This window comes from Moschus berezovskii, chromosome 22, assembly GCF_049115385.1.
Source record: "Moschus berezovskii isolate FMDL1 chromosome 22, NW_MosBer_1.0, whole genome shotgun sequence".
Taxonomy (NCBI): Eukaryota; Metazoa; Chordata; class Mammalia; order Artiodactyla; family Moschidae; genus Moschus; species Moschus berezovskii.
This window is the reverse complement of record NC_142481.1, coordinates 16320900-16342437: the sequence shown is the minus strand read 5'-3', so window position 1 is coordinate 16342437 and position 21538 is coordinate 16320900. Positions and strand designations below refer to the sequence as shown.

At 43.0% G+C, this 21538-nt stretch overlaps 1 protein-coding gene across 1 annotated transcript; it reads right to left on the bottom strand.

The window, feature by feature from the left end:
* Nucleotides 1-5867: 5867 nt before the first annotated feature.
* LOC129546115 (uncharacterized) lies at nucleotides 5868-21287 on the bottom strand. The gene is made up of 5 exons (XM_055410938.2): nucleotides 20793-21287; nucleotides 19461-19515; nucleotides 11497-11620; nucleotides 10581-10676; nucleotides 5868-8012 (listed from the first exon to the last, which is right to left on the bottom strand). The coding sequence occupies exons 2-5, from the start codon at nucleotides 19470-19472 to the stop codon at nucleotides 6571-6573; spliced, it is 1674 nt and encodes a 557-aa protein (XP_055266913.2). The 5' UTR covers nucleotides 19473-19515; nucleotides 20793-21287; the 3' UTR covers nucleotides 5868-6570.
* Between the last annotated feature and the right edge of the window lie 251 nt (nucleotides 21288-21538).

The following is a 21538-nucleotide window of genomic DNA, read 5'->3' as shown; positions in this document are numbered from 1 at the left end:
TCTTTTAGGATCCTTAAAGTAATCTGCTGCTGCTGCTAAGTCACTTCAATCGTGTCCGACTCTGTGCGACCCCATAGACGGCAGCCCTCCAGGCTCCCCCGTCCCTGGGATTCTCCAGGCAAGAACACTGGAGTGGGTTGCCATTTCCTTCTCCAATGCATGAAAGGAAAAGTGAAAGTGAAGTTGCTCAGTCGTGTCTGACTCTTAGCGGCCCCATGGACTGCACCCTACCAGGCTCCTCTGTCCATGGGATTTTCCAGGCGAGAGTACTGGAGTAGGTTGTCATTGCCTTCTCCATTAAAGTAATCTGCTACTGCTACGTCACTTCAGTCGTGTCCGACTCTGTGTGACCCCATAGACGGAAGCCCACCAGGCTCCCCTGTCCCTAGGATTCTCCAGGCAAGAACACTGAAGTGGGTTGCCATTTCCTTCTCCAATGTGTGAAAGTGAAGTCTCTCAGTCGTGTCCGACCATTAGCGACCCCATGGACTGCAACCTACCAGGCTCCTCCATCCATGGGATTTTCTAGGCAAGAGTACTGGAGTGGCTTGCCATTGCCTTCTCCGATTAAAGTAATCTAGGTATTGATAATTCCAGGTATTGTTGTTCAGTTGCTCAGTCATGTCCGACTCTCTTTGCGACACCATGGACTGCAGCATGGCAGCCTTCCCTGTCCTTCACCATCTCCTGGAGTTTGCTCAAACTCATGTCCATTGAGTCGATGATGCCAGGTATTACACCATTTATAAATGTTGGACTTATTTTCTTCATAGATAGCATGTGTTGTAACTGTGTTACAGTGTTCATTGTTTTGCTAACGTTAAATTTAGATACAGTTTTCATTTGAAAGTGAAAAGTGAAGGTGAAAGTTGCTCAGTCGGGTCTGACTCTTCGCAACCCCATGGACTATACCAACTGAGCTATTAGAGACGCCCATAGTTTTCATTTTAAATCATACCAAATAATTGTATTCAAAAGATAGGAAGGACCTCTTATGATTTACTCCTTTTTAAGTATGTTTTCTGCCATGTATCTGCAAATAGAAATAAGTTCCCCCAATATGTTATTTATTTATATTTCCCAGTAGATAAAATGACATCAAGCTGTACACTTAAGATTTATGCCCTTTATGTACTGTAGAAACAGACAAGCACCCCCTGGTGTGCTGGAGCTGCTCAGGGCCCTTCAGCTACATCTTGGTGTTTTCCTGGTGACTTTCAGTGATCTCACTTCCCTGGTGGCTCAGATGGTAAAGAATCCACCTGCAATGTGGGAGACCTGGGTTCGATCCCTGGGTTGGGAAGACCTCCTGGAGAAGGACATGACAACCCACTTCACTTCAGTATTCTTGCCTGGCGAATCCTGTGGACAGAGGAGCCTGGCAGGCTACAGTCCATAGGGTTGCAAAGAGTCAGACACGACCGAAGCAACTTAGCAACAGCAGACAGGTACCTCTGTGACTCCAATGGGTCAAGACAAAAACAAGATCATTCTGTAATAATACTGAAACAGATAAAACAGGAACATTTTTCAAACCACAAAATGCCAAACATGCTCCTGGATAATAGGAATGACTGCTATTTCTTTACCAATTGCAATTTTAAGCTTGCTTTATTCTGCCCCCCCCAGAGATAAGATTTATTAATATATGTAGTCATAAACAACAAGGTCCTATTGTATAGCACAGGGAACTATATTCAATATCCTGTAGTTAACCACAATGGAAAAGAATATGAAAAAGAATACATATGTGTATGTGTGTGTGTATATATCTGACTCACTTTGTTGTGCACCAGAAACTAACATAACATTGTAAATCAACTATACTTCAATTCTTTAAAAAAAAGAAAAAAGTTAGCCCTAATTCCTGACTACATCCAAACTAGAACAAAGCTCACTTCCTTAAACCTTCTCTAAATCAATAAACACAAGAACAAGCCTTCTAGCACCTTCTTGTGGACACACCCCCATGGTTCCCAATGGTATGTGTTTGCTGCAACGAACAGTAAACCCAACTTGCTCTTTTACAGGAATGTTCCTGGTAGTGGTGTTTGACTGGAGGACACCTGTACACTTTATGAATCTTAACAATAAAAATATTTTTTTAGGGTTCAGTTTTTCAACTGACTGACCAGAAGCTAAGTTGATTGCAACACTAAGGAAGTTGTGAAGTGAAAGTCACTCAGTCATATCTGACTCTTTGTAACCCCCATGGACTGTAGCCCACCAGGCTCTGTCCATGGAATTCTCCAGGCCTGAATAGTGGAGTGGGTAGCCATGCCATTCTCCAGGGGATCTTCCCAACCCAGGGATCAAACAACCCAGGTCTTCCGCATTGCAGGCAGATTCTTTACCATCTGAGCCACCAGGGAACATTTATTTATTTAATCAGAGCCTTAAGATCATCTGTAATAATTTTTTCAATCAATTAAAACAGGATATGGTTAAATCTCAGCTTTGCTGATACATCTGCCATTAACAGGATATTTTGTTGTTGTTCAGTGACCAAGTCCTGTTTGACTCTGTAACCCCATGGATTGCAGCGTCCCAGGCTTCCCTGTTTGCTCAAGCTCTTGTCTGTTGAGTTGGTAATTCTATGTAACCATCTCATCCTCTGCCACCCCCTTCTTTTGCCTTCAATCTTTCCCAGCATCAGGGTCTTTTCCAATGAGTCTGCTCCTCACAGCAGGTGGCCGGTGTATTGGAGCTTCAGCGTCAGTCCTTCCACTGAATATTCAGGGTTGATATTCTTTAGGATTAGGCTGCACAAATCAGTCCTTTATTCTTTTTCAAAATCCACTGTTTCCCTTAATGTAGCATTTCCATGTGGCTGCATTTGGAAAGAACTCTTAAAAGAGCCCCTGGTAAATTCACCAGACTCAAGCATAGTTTGCATGCTGCTGCTGCTAAGTCGCTTCAGTCGTGTCCGACTCCGTGCGACCCCATAGACGGCAGCCGACCAGGCTCGGCCATCCCTGGGATTCTCCAGGCAAGAACACTGGAGTGGGTTGCCATCTCCTTCTCCAATGTGTGAAAGCGAAAAGTAAAAGTGAAGTTGTTCAGTTGTGTCCGACTAGTAGCGACCCCATGGACTGCAGCCCACCAGGCTCCTCTGTCCATGCGATTTTCTAGGCAAGAGTACTGGATAAGAAGTAATAATTTGCATAAGAAAGCAAGATTCCCTGTTCTCAGATGAGGGGATAAACTAGCCTGAGTGATTATTTTTTCCATTCATAAAAGGAATTAAAAAATCGAGGGACTTCGCTGGTGGTCCAGTGGCTAAGGCTCCGGGCTCTCAATTCAGGGGGCCCAAGTTCAATCCCTGGTCAGGGAACTAGATCCCACATGACACAACTAAGACCTGGCACAGCCAAATTAAATTAAAAAAAATTTTTTTTAAATTGGGGATTGTTGGAGAAGGCAATGGCAAGCCACTCCAGTACTCTTGCCTAGAAAATCGCATGGACAGAGGAGCCTGGTGGGCTACAGTCCATGGGGTTGTTACTAGTCGGACACGACCGAGCAACTTCACTTTCACACATTGGAGAAGGAAATGGCAACCCACTCCAGTGTTTTTTCCTGGAGAATCCCAGGGACGGCGGAGCCTGGTCAGCTGCCGTCTATGGGGTCGCACAGAGTCGGACACGACTGAAGCGACTTAGCAGCAGCAGCAGAGGTTCCGCATCTGGACACCGTCATGTAGGCTCCTTACAGAATTGGTTGGGGACGGAAGTGGGGGAACCGCTGAAGCCCACCCAGGCCCTAGTGTGCACCCAGACCTGGGGCTCCGCCTGAACGCAGGGTGGAGCTGGGCAAGAGCTGGAAAGAGCTTTCTGCCCATGGGGCACAGTGCTTCCCACCCATCGATTTCCAGGTATCAGGATCACCCTAATTTCCAGAAGCCCTGAGCTCTGCTCCCCAATCTCCCTGTGGGAAGGTTCACACATGAGTGCCCGGGAAGTGCATTTGTTGAAGTCTTTACGGCTCAGGGGAAAAAATCCTGGAGCAAAATGGAAAATGTCTGGCAGTCTACCTGTGATTTGGAAAGACTTCAATAAAGAAGTTAAAAGGTTTGTGTTTGCCCTGGAAGGCAGCAGCCAAACAAATAAAATCCAGTCACCAAAGACATGTTGTCCCTGCCTTTCATCCTTATCACTGCACAATTAAGCCTGGACGTCCCTGTATTTTTATTTATGCCCCATGTGAGCTGTTCACAATTAACTTAATTAGAAGATGACTGAAGCATGGATGGGGCAGAAAGAAATGTTGAGGGACTCCATGTATTAATAAGCCACTCCTCCAGGACCAGGAAAGTGAGCTTTGCCCAACTACCAATAAAGCAGCCTCCAAAGTAAGAAAAGGCAGGCTAAATCTCAGCCACTGGACCACCAGGTGAAGTCCCTTTGATCTCCTTCATTTCTGCAGTTACACATACTTTCTCACTTATGATGCTTGAATTTTTTCTGTCCAGGGTGCAATCTCTTTCACTTCAAAAAGTTTTCAAGGTGTCTTTTCGGTTTTGCACTTATTTTGCTAGAGCACCTCAAGAGACTACAGCAGGATGCTTGTTGAGCGAGTGAATGCACTCGCTCATTTTTCACTCGCTCATTCCTCTGGCCAACAAACGCTTACTGAGAACCTCTTAGGAACTGGCAGTGGACTAAGTATTTATAATAGTGAGAATAAATCCTGGCTTTTAATTGTCCCCGTTTTCTATACATACACTGAAAGAAGTTAAATTCCCTGAGTAAAGCTTTGGTTGCATCCAACAAATTTTAACATTGTCTCTTTGTCATCCATTTGCTGAATGATAATTTGACTTCCTTTTTAATGTAAAACTTATATAGGTATCTTAAATTTCCTTGTAGAGAAATGGATTTTGTCTGAGGCTTTATTTTCTAATTCACTAGAAGAGAGGTCAGACAGATTGTGGCATATGTCTCCTGGTTTTTGGAAGGTCTTAAAAAAATCATCTAAATCTTCTCTCTGACCTTACAGTAGCCCACTTTTATTATACTGGAGTTCCTTACACTATGAATCCCCTGGTGGGGAAAAAGGCAATCGATGAAAAGTTTCAGTTTTAAACTTTTTCTCCAGAAGGAACTATCTAACATTCTAGAAGGAAAGAAAGATGATGTAAGATGTTCATACAGTCACTGTACACTGTAAGGCCTTCCTCTTAGAGGATTTCTAATACAAAACTGGGAAAACAAAAAAGAATATAATGCAACTCTCATTTAGCACACTTTCAATATGAGTCAGATAAGGGATACAATGTACACAATGCTAAGAAATATGATGCTAATATTACTAATTGATTAAGTAATTAGCCCTATAAGAAATGAGCAATAATGGTGAAGTAAACAGTAAATGTTGGTTAAACTGTTTCCCACTCTGATTTGGTTCAGGTTAATTTTAGCAGATTTTTCATCTATATGATATTTGTATTATGACACTTGATTTCCCATAAAGGCTAATGACCCTTCATGTTCAGAAAAGTTAGAATGATTTCTGTCTCTAACATTTTCACTACCTTCCTAAGTCCGCCCGGTTGGCTTATCTTCATGGAGTTTTTCACTTTTTCACCAACCGAACTCTGATGTCTAATAATTAAGAAATACAGATACACCCTTCCCAATTCCAAACATTTATAATTTTTCTCATCAGTTCAGTTCAGTTCAGTCGCGTCCAACTCTCTGCGACCCCATGAATCACAGCACGCCAGGCCTCCCTGTCTATCACCAACTCCCGGAGTTCACTCAAACTCATGTCCACAGAGTCAGTGATGCCATCCAGCCATCTCATTCTCTGTCATCCCCTTCTCCTCCTGACCCCAACCCCTCCCATCATCAGAGTCTTTTCCAGTGAGTTAACTCGTTGCATGAGGTGGCCAAAGTATTGCAGTTTCAGCTTCAGCATCAGTCCTTCCAATGAACACCCAGGATTGATCTCCTTTAGAATGGACTGGTTGGATCTCCTTGCAGTACAAGGGTCTCTCAAGAGTCTTCTCCAGCACCACAGTTCAAAAGCATCAATTCTTTGGCGATCAGCTTTCTTCACAGTCCAACTCTCACATCCATACATGACCACGGGAAAAACCATAGCCTTGACTAGAAGGACCTTTGTTGGCAAAGTAATGTCTCTGCTTTTTAATATACTATCTAGGTTGGTCATAACTTTCCTTCCAAGGAGTAAGCATCTTTTAATTTCATGACTGCAACTCATCAGTAACACATGTCAAATTCTGGCCTTTAATTAAAGGCCTCATATCCACAGTATGAAGTGTGATATTAAGCTGCTGTCTTTAAATGCTTTCCCATGTTCCTAACAATTATAGGCTTGTTTTACTAGCACAAATTTCCAGATGTCAATTTTTATTTTTTTTAGTTTTACCTGTTTATTGTTACCAGCCATCTCCCTCCAACCCCTCATGCATGCGTGCTCTGGTCATGTGACACCATGGACTGCAGCCCACCAGGCTCTTCTCTCCGTGGAATTTTCCAGGCAAGAATACTGGAGTGGGTTGCCATTTGCTTCTCTCAGATGTCAAATTTTAGGTTTCCCACATCTTCACTCACTCCTCTGTCCTGCATGAATTCTTTGATGTTGACTAAGGTGTGAGCCACGAATAAAGGCCTTCCCACATTGCTCACATTCATAGGGTTTCTCACCAGTATGAATTTTCTGATGTCGACTAAGCTCTGAGCCACGGCCAAAGGCCTTCCCACATTCCTTACACTCATAGGGTTTTTCACCACTATGATTTCTCTCATGATGAGTAAGTTCTGATCGTCGAATAAAAGCCTTCCCACATTCCTTACATTTATGGGGTCTCTCACCAGTGTGAATTTTTTGATGCCGGATAAGTTCTGTGCTACAAGTAAAGGCCATTTCACATTCCTTGCATTTATAAGGTTTCTCACCCGTGTGAGCTCTCTGATGTCTGGTAAGTTCTGAGCCACGGCGAAAGGCTTTCCCACATTGCTTACACTTGTATGGTTTCTCCCCTGTATGAACACTCTGATGTCGGACAAGATGTGACTCAGAGATAAAACCTTTCCCACATTCCCTACATTTATGAGGCTTCTCACCGGTATGAATTCTTTGATGTAGGTTCAGTTGTGAGGCACAACTGTACACCTTCCCACATTCTTTACATTCATAGCGTCTCTCACCAGTATGAATTATCTGATGAAGACTAAGTTGTGTGTCATAGTGAAAAGCTTCCCCACAGTCCTGACACTTATGGGGTTTCTCACCAGTATGGATTCTCTGATGTCGAAGAAGGTGTGAGGGTCGGGTAAAGGCTTTCCCACACTCCTTACATTCGTAGTATTTCTCATTGGTATGAATCCTCTGATGTAACTTCAGCTGTGAGGTAGATGGAAAGGCCTTTTCACATTCTGTACACTTAAAGGGCTTCTCACCTATGTGAATCTTTTGGTGTTTACTAAGCTGTGAGGTAGAATGAAAGGTTTTCCCACATTCCTTACATTTATGAGGTTTCTCAGCAGTATTAATGCTCTGAGATTTCATAATCTGAGAGTCACAAATAAAGTCACCTTCCTTATTTTCATTACTTTTTTGGCTTTCATGAATTCTCTGATGCTTCATCAAGTCTGACCTACTATTAAAGGCTTTCTCACATTCTCCACATTTAGAGTCTTTCTCCTTATTATAACTTCTTTCATGTTGACTCTGGTGTGGTTGGGACCTGGAAGTCTTACATTCCTTGGATTCACAGGATTTTGTTCCAGTAGGAGCTGTCTGAGGTGCTCTAGGATCTGTGTGCTGAATGGAAGTGGATCTTTCTTCAGAAGTTATTATGGCTTGTCTGAAATGTTCTTCCGGTAGCCTTTCCAAGTGGCATCTGACTTTTCTGGTATTTCTGACTCTAGGACACTCAAGATTAGAGCTTGTAAGTCTCTTTGTTATCTCCAGTTGCAATGACTGAATTTCATAACTGTCCTCCTTTAAAGATAAAGTCTTGGCTTCTCTTCTAGATTCCCAGTCTGTAAGATAACAAAGAAAAGAGTATTTTCATGTTGCAGGAGAAAGGTAGAAACAACAAACTAAAAATAGTGAATAGTTTAAATTGCTCTTAACACTGCGTTACAATTTGAAATAAAAAAGGACGGGAGGGGAATAAGAATAGAGAAAATGAGGGCAACTTATGAAGGAAGTGATTTTTAAAATATTTATTTATTTGGCTGTGCCAGGTCTTAGTAGTAGCATGTGAACTCTTTAGTTGCAGCATGTGGGATCTAGTTCCCTGACCAGTGATTGAACCCAGGCCCCCTGTGCTGGAAGTACTGGAGTCTTAGCCACTGCACCACCAGGGAAGTCCCAGGGAAGTGACTTTTCACTTCTGGTGAGAATCAGCTGGGGAACTTGTTAAAAATACAATGCCCGGGACCTCCCAGGTGGTCTAGCAGTTAAGACTCCGCACTCCCAACCCAGGGGGTTTGGCTTGGATCCCTACTTGGGGAACTAGATCCCACATGCTGCATCCAGCAGTTGGTAACTAAACACTGAAGATTTTATGTGCCACAACTAAAATCCAGCGTAGCCAAATAAATAAATTATAAATATTTTTTAAAAAATATGTAATGTCTAGGAACCAACCAACTAAATGAGAATCTAAAGGAGTAGGACATTATCTAACAGCAAGTCCTCTCATCGCTAGCCCCAGGTTTTGATTACTTCTATTAGTATCTCTAGTAGTAATCACCTTGTCCAGAGCCATCCCTCACCAAGATTAACAAAACACTATCCTAGCATCATATCTCCCTATTTCCTCCTGATATCCCATCCCCAACACAGTAGCCAGAGTGCTCTTATTAAAATAAGTTCGATCATGTCCTTCTGCTCAAAATCACCCACTGGATTTTCTTCTCACCCAGAGTAAAAGTCAAAATCCCTCAGTGATCCACAGGGCCTTTCCAGAATTTGTCCTGCACTACCTCTCTGTGACCTTACTGCCTTATCCCCTCCCATAAGCTGACTCTAGCTCCCTGACCAACCAGACATTCACATTTGCCAAGCACACCCTTCCTTCAGAATCTCTGCCTACAAATATCTTCCCTAAGATATCAACATGGCTCTTTCAATTACTTCATTCTGACCTCTATTTAGATGCCAACTTAAGAGACCACTCTTTACAAAACAGGACCTTCATCAATCTACTTACTGTACTTTTTTGCAGTGTACTTATCACATGTCATTTTATCTTTTCCCACAACATTATTCTTGAAAGTTTTCATAACACAGAAGAATGAAAAGAACTAGACAGTGAACTCCCATAATCTCATCACCTAGATTCTACAATAAATGTTTGGATCTACTTGCCTTACTATACATCTATCTACCCCTCTAAACATCAAGTCACCTTGCAAACATCAGTATACTTCACCTCTAAACTCAACAGATATTTTAACTTGTTTACTTCTGTACTGTCTGTCCACCCTTCACTGTACCTGCACAAAGTAAATAATATTTGTCTGCCGAATGTATGGCTATTGGTATGTTTTTCTATCTCCCTCACTGATTTCTGAGGCAACTCAAAATGTAGGTCTCACTGTTTAAATGCAGTGCCTTCCCCCTTCACCTAAAATATACAAAATTCACTATCAGAACTGCAAAATTCTGCAGCATCTGGCCCCTGCTTCCCTCTTCAACTTAATTTTGAGGTACTGTCACCTTCACTCACCATGAGTTCACTATACTGGCCTCCGTTCAACTTGCATGTCATGCCAATTATATTCTCATCTTTCAGGAAATGTTCTGGCTTCTTTGCATGCTCTCTGTTCCAGGATATCTGCCATGGCCTGCTTCTTTCATTCTATAAATCTTAATTTTCTATTCTATATCCTTTTCTTTGCCCTCATAATCTTTTTCTCAATTTTATAATTACGTATTTGTTCATTAATTTATCTACTGGTATAATTTCTCCCAAGGCTTCCCTGGAGGCTCAGTGGTAAGGAATCCACCTACTGGTCTGGGAAGATCCCACATGCCAAGGAGTGACTGAGCCCATGCGCCACAACTTCTGAGCCCACATGCAGCAACTACTGAAGCCTGAGTGCCCTAGAGCTGGTGCTCCACAGCAAGAGAAGCCACTGCAATGAGAAGCCCACACACCACAACTAGAGGGCAGCTTTAGTTGAAGCCCAGCTTGCCACAACTACAGAAAGCCCATGCAGCAATGAAGACCCAGCACAGTCAAGAATAAAAATAAATAAATAAAAATTATTAAAAAAAAAAAATCAGAACAAAACTGGACCCAAAGTGTGGTGAAAATGGTTATCTCATGGAAAGGAGGAACGGAGGAAAGCAGAAAGGCACTTCCTTCCTGAAATCAGAGGGAATATGAGGAAGAGTAGCAAGAAAGTGGTAACTGCAATAACAACTGGAAGACTTATGTGAAACATCAGTTTCGCATTACACATTACTCTCTTCTCCAGATCTCAGGCTTCTTGGCGAGCTTTCCTAACAACATCTCAGACGTGCTGCCCGCCTTCTCATAGGCCAGGAGAGTCACACCTTCCACGGCATTTCCCATGTGAATCTCTATTACTCACCTGGGCACCATTCTTCTGTCTCCTTGCCCTTAACCATCCAGGGCTCCTTCCCCTGCTCCAATAAAGAGATCACATCTGGCTTAAAATTGGCAAATCCTGTTCAAGAAAGGAAAAAAGGATCAAGTTATGTTGTGGGTGTCCCAGAATTAAAATCAGTCCATGATTATCACGAAAGAGGAGTAAGAAAATTAAGGGTAAGAGGAAAGGGGGAAGAAGATAAAGTTCAATGGAGCAACTGATTTATTTTTCTTTTTTATTTCAGGTCCTGAATATTTATTTTTTAAGTTTGTTTTTCCTAGGCTGCATGCATTATTTTATTAATGTATTTTTAATTGGATGATAATTGCTTTACAATATTGTGTTGGTTTTTGCTGTACAACAACGTGAATCAGTCATAATTATATACATATATCCCCTCTCTCTTGAGCTTCCCTGCTCTCCCCCTACAACCCCACTAGGTTGTCACAGAGCACCAGGCTCAGGTCCCTGTGTTATATATCAGCTTTCTACTAGTTATCTGTTTTACACATGATAATGTATAAAGGAGCAGCCAGTTTCTAACTTCACAAGGGACAAAGCATTCTTTGGTAAGCACTTAGGAAGAATTGTTAATTCAGCCAAGCATTCAGGAAGGACTCACAAGAAATTGGGATTCCCTTGTGGCTCAGCTGGTAAAAAATCTGCCTGCAATGAGGGAGACCTGGGTTTGATTCCTGGGTTGGGAAGATCCCCTGGAGAAGGGAAAGGCTATCCACTTCAGTATTCTGGCCTGGAGAATTCCATGTATGTATAGTCCATGGGGTTGCAGAGTCGGACACGACTGAGTGACTTTCACTTCTTCACTTCACAAGAAATTATTAAAATAAATATAAAAGTTTAAGACCAATTCTGAGTTTTGGAGGACAAATCAACTTACCCAGTGAGATCAGGTTGTTATAATTCTCCAGCATCACATCTCGGTACAAATCCTTCTGAGCAGAGTGCAAGCATTCCCACTCTTTCTGAGAGAAGTAAATGACCACATCTTTGAACTTGAAATCCTGAAACCACAGATAAAAATACACAGAAATTAATGGGACAAAATCTTTTCAAGAAAATAAAAGAAAATTAAGAGAGCAATTCAATAGGAAAACGTTGTTTGGAAAAAAAGGACATGCTGGACCTTTCAAAATGGATAAATCAACAGCTCTGTATCAAAAACAAACAGCCTAATCAAAAAATGGGCAAAAGACCTAAACAGACATTTCTTCAAAGAAGACATCAGTTCAGTTCAGTTCAGTCGCTCAGTCGTGTCCAACTCTTTGCGACCCCATGAATCACAGCATGGGACTCTTTGCGACCCCATGGATCACAGCACGCCAGGCCTCCCTGTCCATCACCAACTCCCAGAGTTCACTCAAACTCATGTCCATCAAGTCAGTGATGCCATCCAGCCATCTCATTCTCTGTCGTCCCTGTCTCCTCCTGCCCCCAACCCCTCCCAGTATCAGAATCTTTTCTAGTGAGTCAACTTGTTGCGTGAGGTGGCCAAAGTATTGGAATTTCAGCTTTAGCATCAGTCCTTCCAATGAACACCCAGGATTGATCTCCTTTAGAATGGACTGGTTGGATCTCCTTGCAGTCCAAGGGATCTCAAAGAAGACATACAGAGGTGGAAAAAGCACATGAAAAGATGCTTCAACATCATTAATTATTAGAGAAATGCAAATCAAAACCACAGTGAGGTATCACCTCACACTAGTCAGAATGGCCATCATTAAAAAGTCTATGAATAATAAATGCTTGAGAGGGTGTGGAGAAAAAGGAACCCTCCTACACTGTTGGTAGGAATCTAAATTGGTACAGCCACTATGGAACACAGTTTGGAGGTTTCTTAATAAACTAAAAACAGAGCTACCATATGATCCTGCAATCCCACTCCTGAGTATATGTTTGGAGAAAACCATAATTCAATAAGATACATACACTGCAATATTCACTGCAGCACTACTGACAATAGCTAAGACACAGAAGCAACCTAAATGTCCATCAACAGATGAATGGATAAAGAAGATGTGGTGTATTTATACAATGGAATATCAGTCAGCTATAAAAAGGAATGAAACAATGCTATTTGCATGTTTTGGACATCCATCCAACATGGATGGACCTAGAGATTATCATACTAAGTGAAGTAAGCCAGACAGAGAACGACAAATAAGATGTTATTGCTTATATGTGGAATCTTAAAAAAAAAATGATACAAATGAACTTATATATAAAACAGAAACAGACCCACAGACAGAAAACAAACTTATGCTTACCAAAGGGGAAAGGGTGGGAGGAGGGATAAATTAGAAGTTTGGGATTAACATATATATACTATTATATAGGGCTTCCCTGGTGGCTCAGGCGGTAAAGAATCTGCCTGCAATGAGGGAGACCTGGGTTGGGAAGATCCCCTGGAGAAGGGAATGGCAATCCACTACAGTATTCTTGCCTGGAGAATTCCATGGACAGAGGATCCTGGTGAGCTATAGTCCATGGGGTCACAAAGAACTGGACACGACTAAGCTACTAACACACATACACACTGCTAATATATATATAATATAACCAATAAGGATAGCACAGGGAACTATACACAGCATTTTGTAATAACTTTTAAGGAAAAGAATCTGAAAAGATACGTATATGTATAACTGAATAACTTTGCTGTACACTTGAAACTAACAACATTGTAAATTGACTATACTTCAATTAGAAAAAAAAGAAAAAAAAAAACATACAGTTCAGTGTGGAAACAAGGGTGATCACAGTACACATTCTTGGTGTACACACCATTTGTTAAAACTGAGATATAGTTGATGTATAATACTGTATGTTTCAGGTACATAACATGGTGATTCACAATTTTTAAAGATTATTTTCCATTTATAATTATTATAAAATATTGGTTACAGTACCTGTGTCATTCAAATCATTCTTAAACATGCCTGCAACTACAGATATAACCTCTTTGGCATTATCCTTTTTCATTATCCAGCCAGGTCTAGGAATAATCAAAGTCTAGATAATCAGTGTTTCCCAATTAAATAAAACTGTACATACAAGTACATAACACATGCTATGTTCAGCACACAACACTGTGATCATCTCCTTGCATTTACCCATTTAAGAAATTTGTTCAAAAGTCTGAATCATTCAAAGATATCTTTAAAAACCTCTCTCTCTGAAAATAGGATTTGAATATAGCTCATGTGATTTAATCATTTCTTAAAAACTCAGGCTCATAAATATGCCAGAATATTTAATCCTAATTATTCTCCATGTCCACAAATAGACATTTTTTCTGGGTGTACAACACCCCATCTTATGTATTCAGTGCTGTATTTTGCAGCACTAGCTTAGACAAGTTCTCTAAAGTTTTGTTGCAGTTACAAGGGTCATTACTTCTTAATAATTTATACATCTGGTTGAATGGTTCCTGTTATAATAAAGTGTCCCCAACTATACTCTCTTTGTTTCAGAACTCCCAGAACTAATGGAGTAAGATCCAGACTCACACGATGGGACCCACAATGAGAAAACACTACACAAGTTCAAAATGGACCCACAGGTTCCATGTGGACTATCACATAACTGCATACACAGAATCTATCATATCTCTATCATATCCTTAGTCCCCAAAAATCTCAGAGCCAAAAATATGAGCAAATACTAATAATCAAAAAAATCAGTATCAATTACCTTCTTGTCTAATTGGAAACCCCTGGAAAAAGAAATGGCAACACACTCCAGTATTCTTGTGGGGAAACTCCCATGGAAGAGAAGCCTGGTGGGCTACAGTCCATGGGGTCACAAAGAGTCAGACACGACTGAGGGACTGGGCATGCATCCACTATAATCGGAAAACCCAAGTCTTCAACATGGAGTCTCACTTAACCACTCACCTCCACTTCATCAAAGCACAGCTCTAACAAGAGAGGGACACAATTTCCAGCAAGGGTTGGTTTTCCCATTCCATCAGTACTCCCAGTGGAAGGATATACACTTATGGAATGCTAAATAGTTTCTGAATAAACGATTAAACATTTGTTGGGGAAGAGAGACACTTAGGGGACAGCAGCGACACTCATTGGAATTGGAAGAACTGGAGAACAAGTTCTTCAGAGAGGCTCAGGGAAGCAAGCAGTTCCAGGAAAAAGAAATCCACAGTTCAAATCTTCCAAAATAAAAAAATGCTCTTGATGTAGGAGACAGAAGAAACATCAATTCACGTAAGCATGGCTTTTAGGGTTACAAACCAGATCATTTGTATCCTGGGTTCACCCAAGTGAAATACAAGTTAAGAAAGCAAAGGAGGAAGAGGCAAGAATAGCCCTGAATCACCAGACTGACCTCAGAGTCCGCAAATGAAGTTTCCTCTCTCCTCCCCTGTTCCTATCTTCCTGCCTTTGGCAACCCAGTGCGTGCACACACAGACACAGAGTCCCTTTCTCTTTCTCCACCTGAGGAAGAGTAACAAACCTTGGCTTTCCCTGAACTCCAGGGAATCCAACTGTACATAATGTGTTCAGAAGAAATAACTTTCCACCATAAGGAGCTCATCTGAACCCACAAGAGCCTGCTCTGATCTGCCCCGGGTAGACCCTTGGTCTATCAGGAAGATGCTCAGCTCCTCAGGTGAGGAGCATCTTAGAGACATGAGGACATTCTCAGGCCCAGAGCACAGGACACTGAGGCAGGCCCAGCCCTAGACGGATTCCGCAACAGAGGTCTCCAGCCGCCTCCATGCCTAAGACTCAAGTACTTCCTTGGCTTTGTGCCCATATCCCAGAACTAGGGCCCCGAGAACCCAATCTAGAACCTCTTTCCACAAAGACCCTGTCCAGAATCACCAACAGTGGGCCAAACAACCAGTATGATCAGCAGGTTCTCAGCAGCCTCAGCCAAGCTCAACTACCTGTATGCAGGCTGCCATGACTTTTGTTGTTGTTCTGGTTGTTCAGTCACCATGTCCGACTCTCTGTGACCCTATGGACTGCAGCAGGCCAGCCTCCCTTGTCTTTCACTATCTCCCGGAGTTTGCTCAAATTCATGTCCCCTGAGTCGGTAATGCTATCCAACCATCTCATCCTCTGCCATCCCATTCTCCTTTTGACTTCAATAAGGGTCTTTTCCAATGACAGCTTTACATGAAACCATAATTTTCAGAATCCTCATGGTCTGCACATCCTGGTCCCCAACCAAGATCATCCATGGCTTTCCTGCTTTTCATTCCTACCCTCAGCCTTACTGCTGATAGGCAGTACTCATTGTGCCTCAAGCACAATTACAGTGCATTAAGCACTTTTAGTCCCTGGTGTCTTATATGTATTAATCTTCAGGAAAGGCCTGTGACTCTTTAGGTTAGTGAAGAAATAATTTACTCAAGTTTGCAGTAAGCAGTGGCACTGCTTGGCTTTAAATTTAGATTTCTCCAGCCCTCCAGATGATGCCCTTCCACTTCTGACCCTTGCACATGCAGCCAGGGATTTCCTGATCCTTGGCAAGAACCCTGAGCTGGACTCTGCATCTAGGGAAGCAGAAAACACTTGGTTTGCTCTGTTTATCACTGCAGAGCACAACACTATGAGGGGAAATCAAAGGTAGAAGGGTAAGGGAGGAAAGAAGCAGTTATATAAATGGAATTCCTTTAAAATGAACTAACAGTGACTCACTTAAGTTGAGGGGTATGTGGAAAATTTCACGTAACATGTAAAAGAGTAACTGGGGCCCAGAAAAGTAACAGAATTCCAACAAATGAAAACAGACTGAACAGCATTCCAAGAACAGTGAATGTGCTAGGTTGGAGGTAGAGAGGGAGACAAATTGCATCCTATGTGTCTGAGGAAAGGTAAGTTAATGGGGGTAAATGGTGAGGGATTCTGGGAAAGGAGTGGACAGCTGTGATGCTGGAGAAATCCGAAAGGGCCAGAAAAGAAAGGCCTTGGATGACGGTCATCTTTGCCAGGACTAAATACATCATCTTGACTTACCACTCAAGGCCAATACTAGGACTGGTGCTCTAGTAAATATAGATATTCACTATAGTAAATAAACAATAGTGTGAAAGAGCTGGGGTTTTATCCTGAAAGTAACAGGGATTCACTGAATAAAGGAAGTGATGCAATTGGACTATTTTATTTTGGAGGAATAAACTAGAGTTAGGGAGTCCAATCGAGGTTCCCCTGGTGACTCAGTGGTAAAGAATCTGCCTGCAATATAGGAGACGTAGGTTTAATCCCTGGGTGGGGAAAATCCCCTAGAAAAGGGAATGGCTATCCACTCTAGTATTCTTTCTTGCCTGGAGAATTCTATGGTCAGAGGAGCCTGGCGGGCTACAGTCCATGAGATCAACAAGAGTTGGAACAACTGAGCAACTAACACTTTCAAGGAGTTCAATTAGGTAAATGCACTACCTGTTCCCACAAAAGTTTTACCTGGCACAAAGACAGTGGGGTGACATTTCCATTATTAGCATATTCCCCAAAGCCTGCAGACTACATTATACAGAAGTTTTGAGGAAGTTCATGGTCAGAGAGATAAGAAATGGGAGAAACGGGAGGTGGGCGCTACCCTTTTATGCAGTGCAAATATCATTAATACAGAGAAAGGACGACAAGAATTCTAAGAGGAGGAAATAGAGGGAGAAATGGACAGTCAAAGGTTGAAGGGCAAAGGGAAGCTGGAGCTTCTTCCTCACCAAAATGTGCTGAGAATTGAGGAGGACGATATGGTCCCTTTCTCAGAATCTTAGGAAGGTTCTGACCAGAATGGAAATATGAAGACAAACTCAGTAAGTTTCCACAGAATTCATAAGAAAAGTCAAAGACAAAGGAAGAAACAGATTTATCCAAGGGAAAAAAAAAGAGAATATTTCTTCTTTCTTTTTTTCTATTTATTCTTTATAAAAAAAAAAGAATATTTCTAAAGAATATTTAGCCTAAATATTTCAAGACTAAAGAAATACGTAGTTCTGAAAAGCAACTGGACAGAATTAATAAAAAAAAAAAAAGAGTTCTAACTCAGACACATTGAGGGGGAAAAACTCCCAAAGAGCCAGACATAACTGAGCACATACACACACAGGAATTTTACAGCCAATATTCTGTAGTTATATCTCAAATCAGATACCTTAAAGATTAAACTGCTTAGACAAAACGTACTTTAGAAAAATGAGTGATTTTATATTTTTGTATTAGAGAAGAACTTCTGGCATGACAGAAACACACACAAAATAGATTAACTGTGAAAAAATACTTCTAAAACAACCTATAAATGACAGAGTAGTTCTGAAAAGAACTTTGCTTAATGTATGCTTAATATGCTTAATGTATAAACTGACAAATGGCCAAGAAAAATCAGTAGGCAATTTAGAAATTCCAACTGTACCATTTATTAACTGTAATTCTGGAGCAACTGACTCAGCAGAATCTATTTTCTCATCTGTCAACTCAGAATAATACCAAATTTCATCAAATCTGACATGCCATTGTTTGTAAAGCCACCATTATTTTATATACCAGGAAAGAAATAAATGTCATCAATTAAACTATAACTTGCCAGGAACTGGAAAACCCATCCTGGTTTCAAAGAAGTTAAAATGTGGAGGGGGAAAAAAAAAAGTCACAGAATTCACATTCGTAGCTGACTGATAGGGTTGTTATATGGATCCAACAAGATAACATATCAAGAACTTTAAGCTACAAGTGGTTCAAAGTGAACACCCAATAAGTTAAATTCTTCTATTAGTAATTTGATCCCATTCTGAAAACAAAATTACACACCCACACATATGTGCAGATAAAATAATTTAAAATATTAATAATGATTACCTGTAGATGGTAGGACCATGGGCATTAAACTTTAATAACTTACTCAAATTTTGAAATTTTTGCAAGAAACCTGTATTACTTTTGGAGAACGGAATGGCAACCCAATCCAGTACTCTCGCCTGGAAAATCCCACGGATGGAGGAGCCTGGCGGACTACAGTCCATGGGGTCACAAAGAGTCGGACACAACTGAGAGACTTCACTTACTGTATTACTTTAATCATCACAAAGAGAGCAATTAGGTTATTTTTATTTGGGCGGGGATGGAGAAATATCAAGATCTGAAAGGGGCTGGCAGGCATTCCATGCTGTTAGAAATTTGGAAGCCAACAGGCTACAGTGAACCTGGACCCCTAAAATTTCTTTTACAAGAAATAAATTAGTAAGATTTAAGTAACTTATTCTGGTCTTCAATTTCCCTACCAAATCACACAAGCACATTCTCTCAAGACTGTTATGTTGCTGTTTAGTTGCTCAGTCTTGTCTGACTCTTTCATGACTCCATGGACTGCAGCCCACCAGGCTCCTCTGTCCATGGGATTTCCCAGGCAAAAATACTGGAGTGGGTTGACATTTCCTTCTCCAGAGGATCTTCTGGACCCAGGGATTGAACCCATGTCTCCTGCACTGGCAGGTGAATTCTTTGCCACTGAGCCATCAAGGAAGCCCCCAAGATTGTTACAACACTGAACAAAATCCAGGGAAATGGAAACTCCAGATGAGAATACATGCAAAGCAGATAGCCTGGGTTTAACCATCTGTGGTTTCCTTCTCTCTCCCCCTTTCTCCAAATCACTACTGTTAATCTCCTGGATGAAGTGAAGTAAAGTGAAAGCCGCTCAGTTGTGTCTGACTCTTTGTGACTCCATGGATCATACAATCCATGGAATTCTCCAGGCCAGAACACTGAAGTGGGTAGCTTTTCCCTTCTCCAGGAGATCTTCCCATAGAATCCTGAAATGATAGTGTCCTGAAAACCAACAAGTCGCCCTTTCCAAGAAGAGAATGGCAAACAACTTTACCTCCTCCACCATGACTTTTGATGCACAGCACTCTTTTCTTCTCCTCTTCTGGATTCTTAGAGAAGGAAAAAAATAGAAAATGGTTAAGAAACTATGAGACTGCAGGTCCTTCCTGGAGCCTGGGGGAGCCCAAGGCAGAACAAATCCCTGCTCCACCCCAGGCACTGAGAGGGAGCCCAAAGCCAAAGAGGCCAGCTACCTCTCTCATCATCAAAAAGAAGAGCAGACAACCTTAGGGGCCCAGATGGGAGTCCTGGGAAAGACTCCCAGACTGTGGCCTCTTTCTTTCACAAGGGCCTGTCTTTGGGTACTTCCAGACCCAAACTGAGCCCAGATCTGTGATGCAAAGAAACATCCTAACTGGATCCACCTGCTAGAGTCCCACATTTCTGTCCTCTAGGCTGGGGGCACGTGACTGGGCCTTGGCAGCCACAAGGTGAAAAGCAGAGAAGTGGAAGTAGAAGGAGAATCCCAACCCAAAGCTCTAGAAACCCCGTGCGAGAGTGCTAAGTTGCTTCAGTCGTGTCCGACTCTTTCCCACTCCATGGACTGTAACCCACCAGGATCCTCTGTCATGGGATTCTCCAGGTAAGAATACTGGAGTGGCCCGCCTTGCCCTCCTACAGGGGATCTTCCCGACCCAGGGACCGAACCCGCGTCTCTTATATCTCCTGCATTGGCAGGTGGGTTCTTTATCACTAGCACCACCTGGAAAGCACCCTAGAAACCCCCGACACCACCATGAACGGCCCCAGGAGAACGCGATTCACTGCGCTGGAGAGCGAGCTGCTGCAGTTGTGTCAGTTCTTGGGCCGAAGAGTGCAACGGCAGCGCGATCCCGGCCCGAGGCAAGCGCCCAGGACCCACCCACCCGCGGACCCCATTCAACACCTGCCAAAAATGTACAAAAATGGCGCCATTCCCAGCTCCAGCCCCAAAGGCAGAGTCGGCGACGTGGCCATATAGGGGGTGCGCGCGCACCCACGCAGACACCTACCCACACACCCACGCACAGAGCCAGAGTCCAGCTTCTACAGGATACCCACCACAGCCCCGCAAGATCCTGGTTGCCCAGCACCGGACCTCTGGCGCACAAACCACTTTCAGGGAGCATCTCGCGGGCTTTCCCCAAGCAGGCAGCCAACCACACAGCTGCGACACTCCTGACCTTCAGACATCCGACCCCTAGCCGGCGTGGACAGGCGGCCTGGATGCCACCCCCTCCCCGTCAGGCTGTATTTTTCGAGCGCGGGCACCTTGCTTGGACATGCCCGACAGCCACCCATATTTAAAACTCCTGACAAACCCCAGACCTGCCCCGGGGCCCCTCACCGTTCACTTCTCTGAGGTCCTCTCACGCCAGTCTGATGGAATCCGCCCCAAACCAGTGAGCGAAGCAACCTCGAATGCCTCAATCCTTTGCGTCCGAACTCCGGCCAACTTCGTACGGAAGCCGCATATACCGAGGGGCCCTCGGGGAAATGTAGTCCAGGGGAGGAAAAATCCAAGCAGGGCCTGGGCAGGCACAACCTTTTTCGTCCCGAGTCGCGTCGTGTTCCAAGCTTCAACGAAGCCCAGTCCCGATCGCCCAGTCGCGCCTGAGCATCCTCCAAGGATCGGGGCGAACCGACCGGTCGAGGTAGCAACAGGTGGCCTTGGATGGGTAAGAAAGGGTTGTGGCCCGTGGAGGCTTCTGGGAAACGTAGCCCACAGTCAGGGTAAGGGGGTGCTCAAGTTTCAGCTCAAGTTTCATTCCCAGAGGTCCGCAGCGTAGACCCCAAGCGCAGCCCTCGGTCTGGAACTCCGAACGCCGCAGCCGGAAGTCAAGGCTTTTCCAAACGACTTGGGCGGGGCCCCAGAGACGCCCAGTAGGGGTTGGACCCACCCTGGAGGCTTTTGGGAAATGTAGTCCCAGGCTAACGGGTTGGCGGTCTGGTTGGGGAGAGACTGAAGGGGAGTAATCGAGCTCTTGATGGGGGAGTCCGAGAAGGGCTCGGGGAGGTTCAAGAAGGACAACACTGAATCCCGGAATGGACTACCAATACTAAAACTAAACTTAATAATAGGTAATACTGTTA

Coding starts and splice junctions, on each gene's coding strand:
- LOC129546115 (XM_055410938.2), bottom strand. Junction 10,677..11,496: donor TAACAACCTGATCTCACTGG/GTAAGTTGATTT, acceptor TTTCTTGAACAG/GATTTGCCAATTTTAAGCCA. Junction 8,013..10,580: donor GACAGAAGAATGGTGCCCAG/GTGAGTAATAGA, acceptor GTTATCTTACAG/ACTGGGAATCTAGAAGAGAA.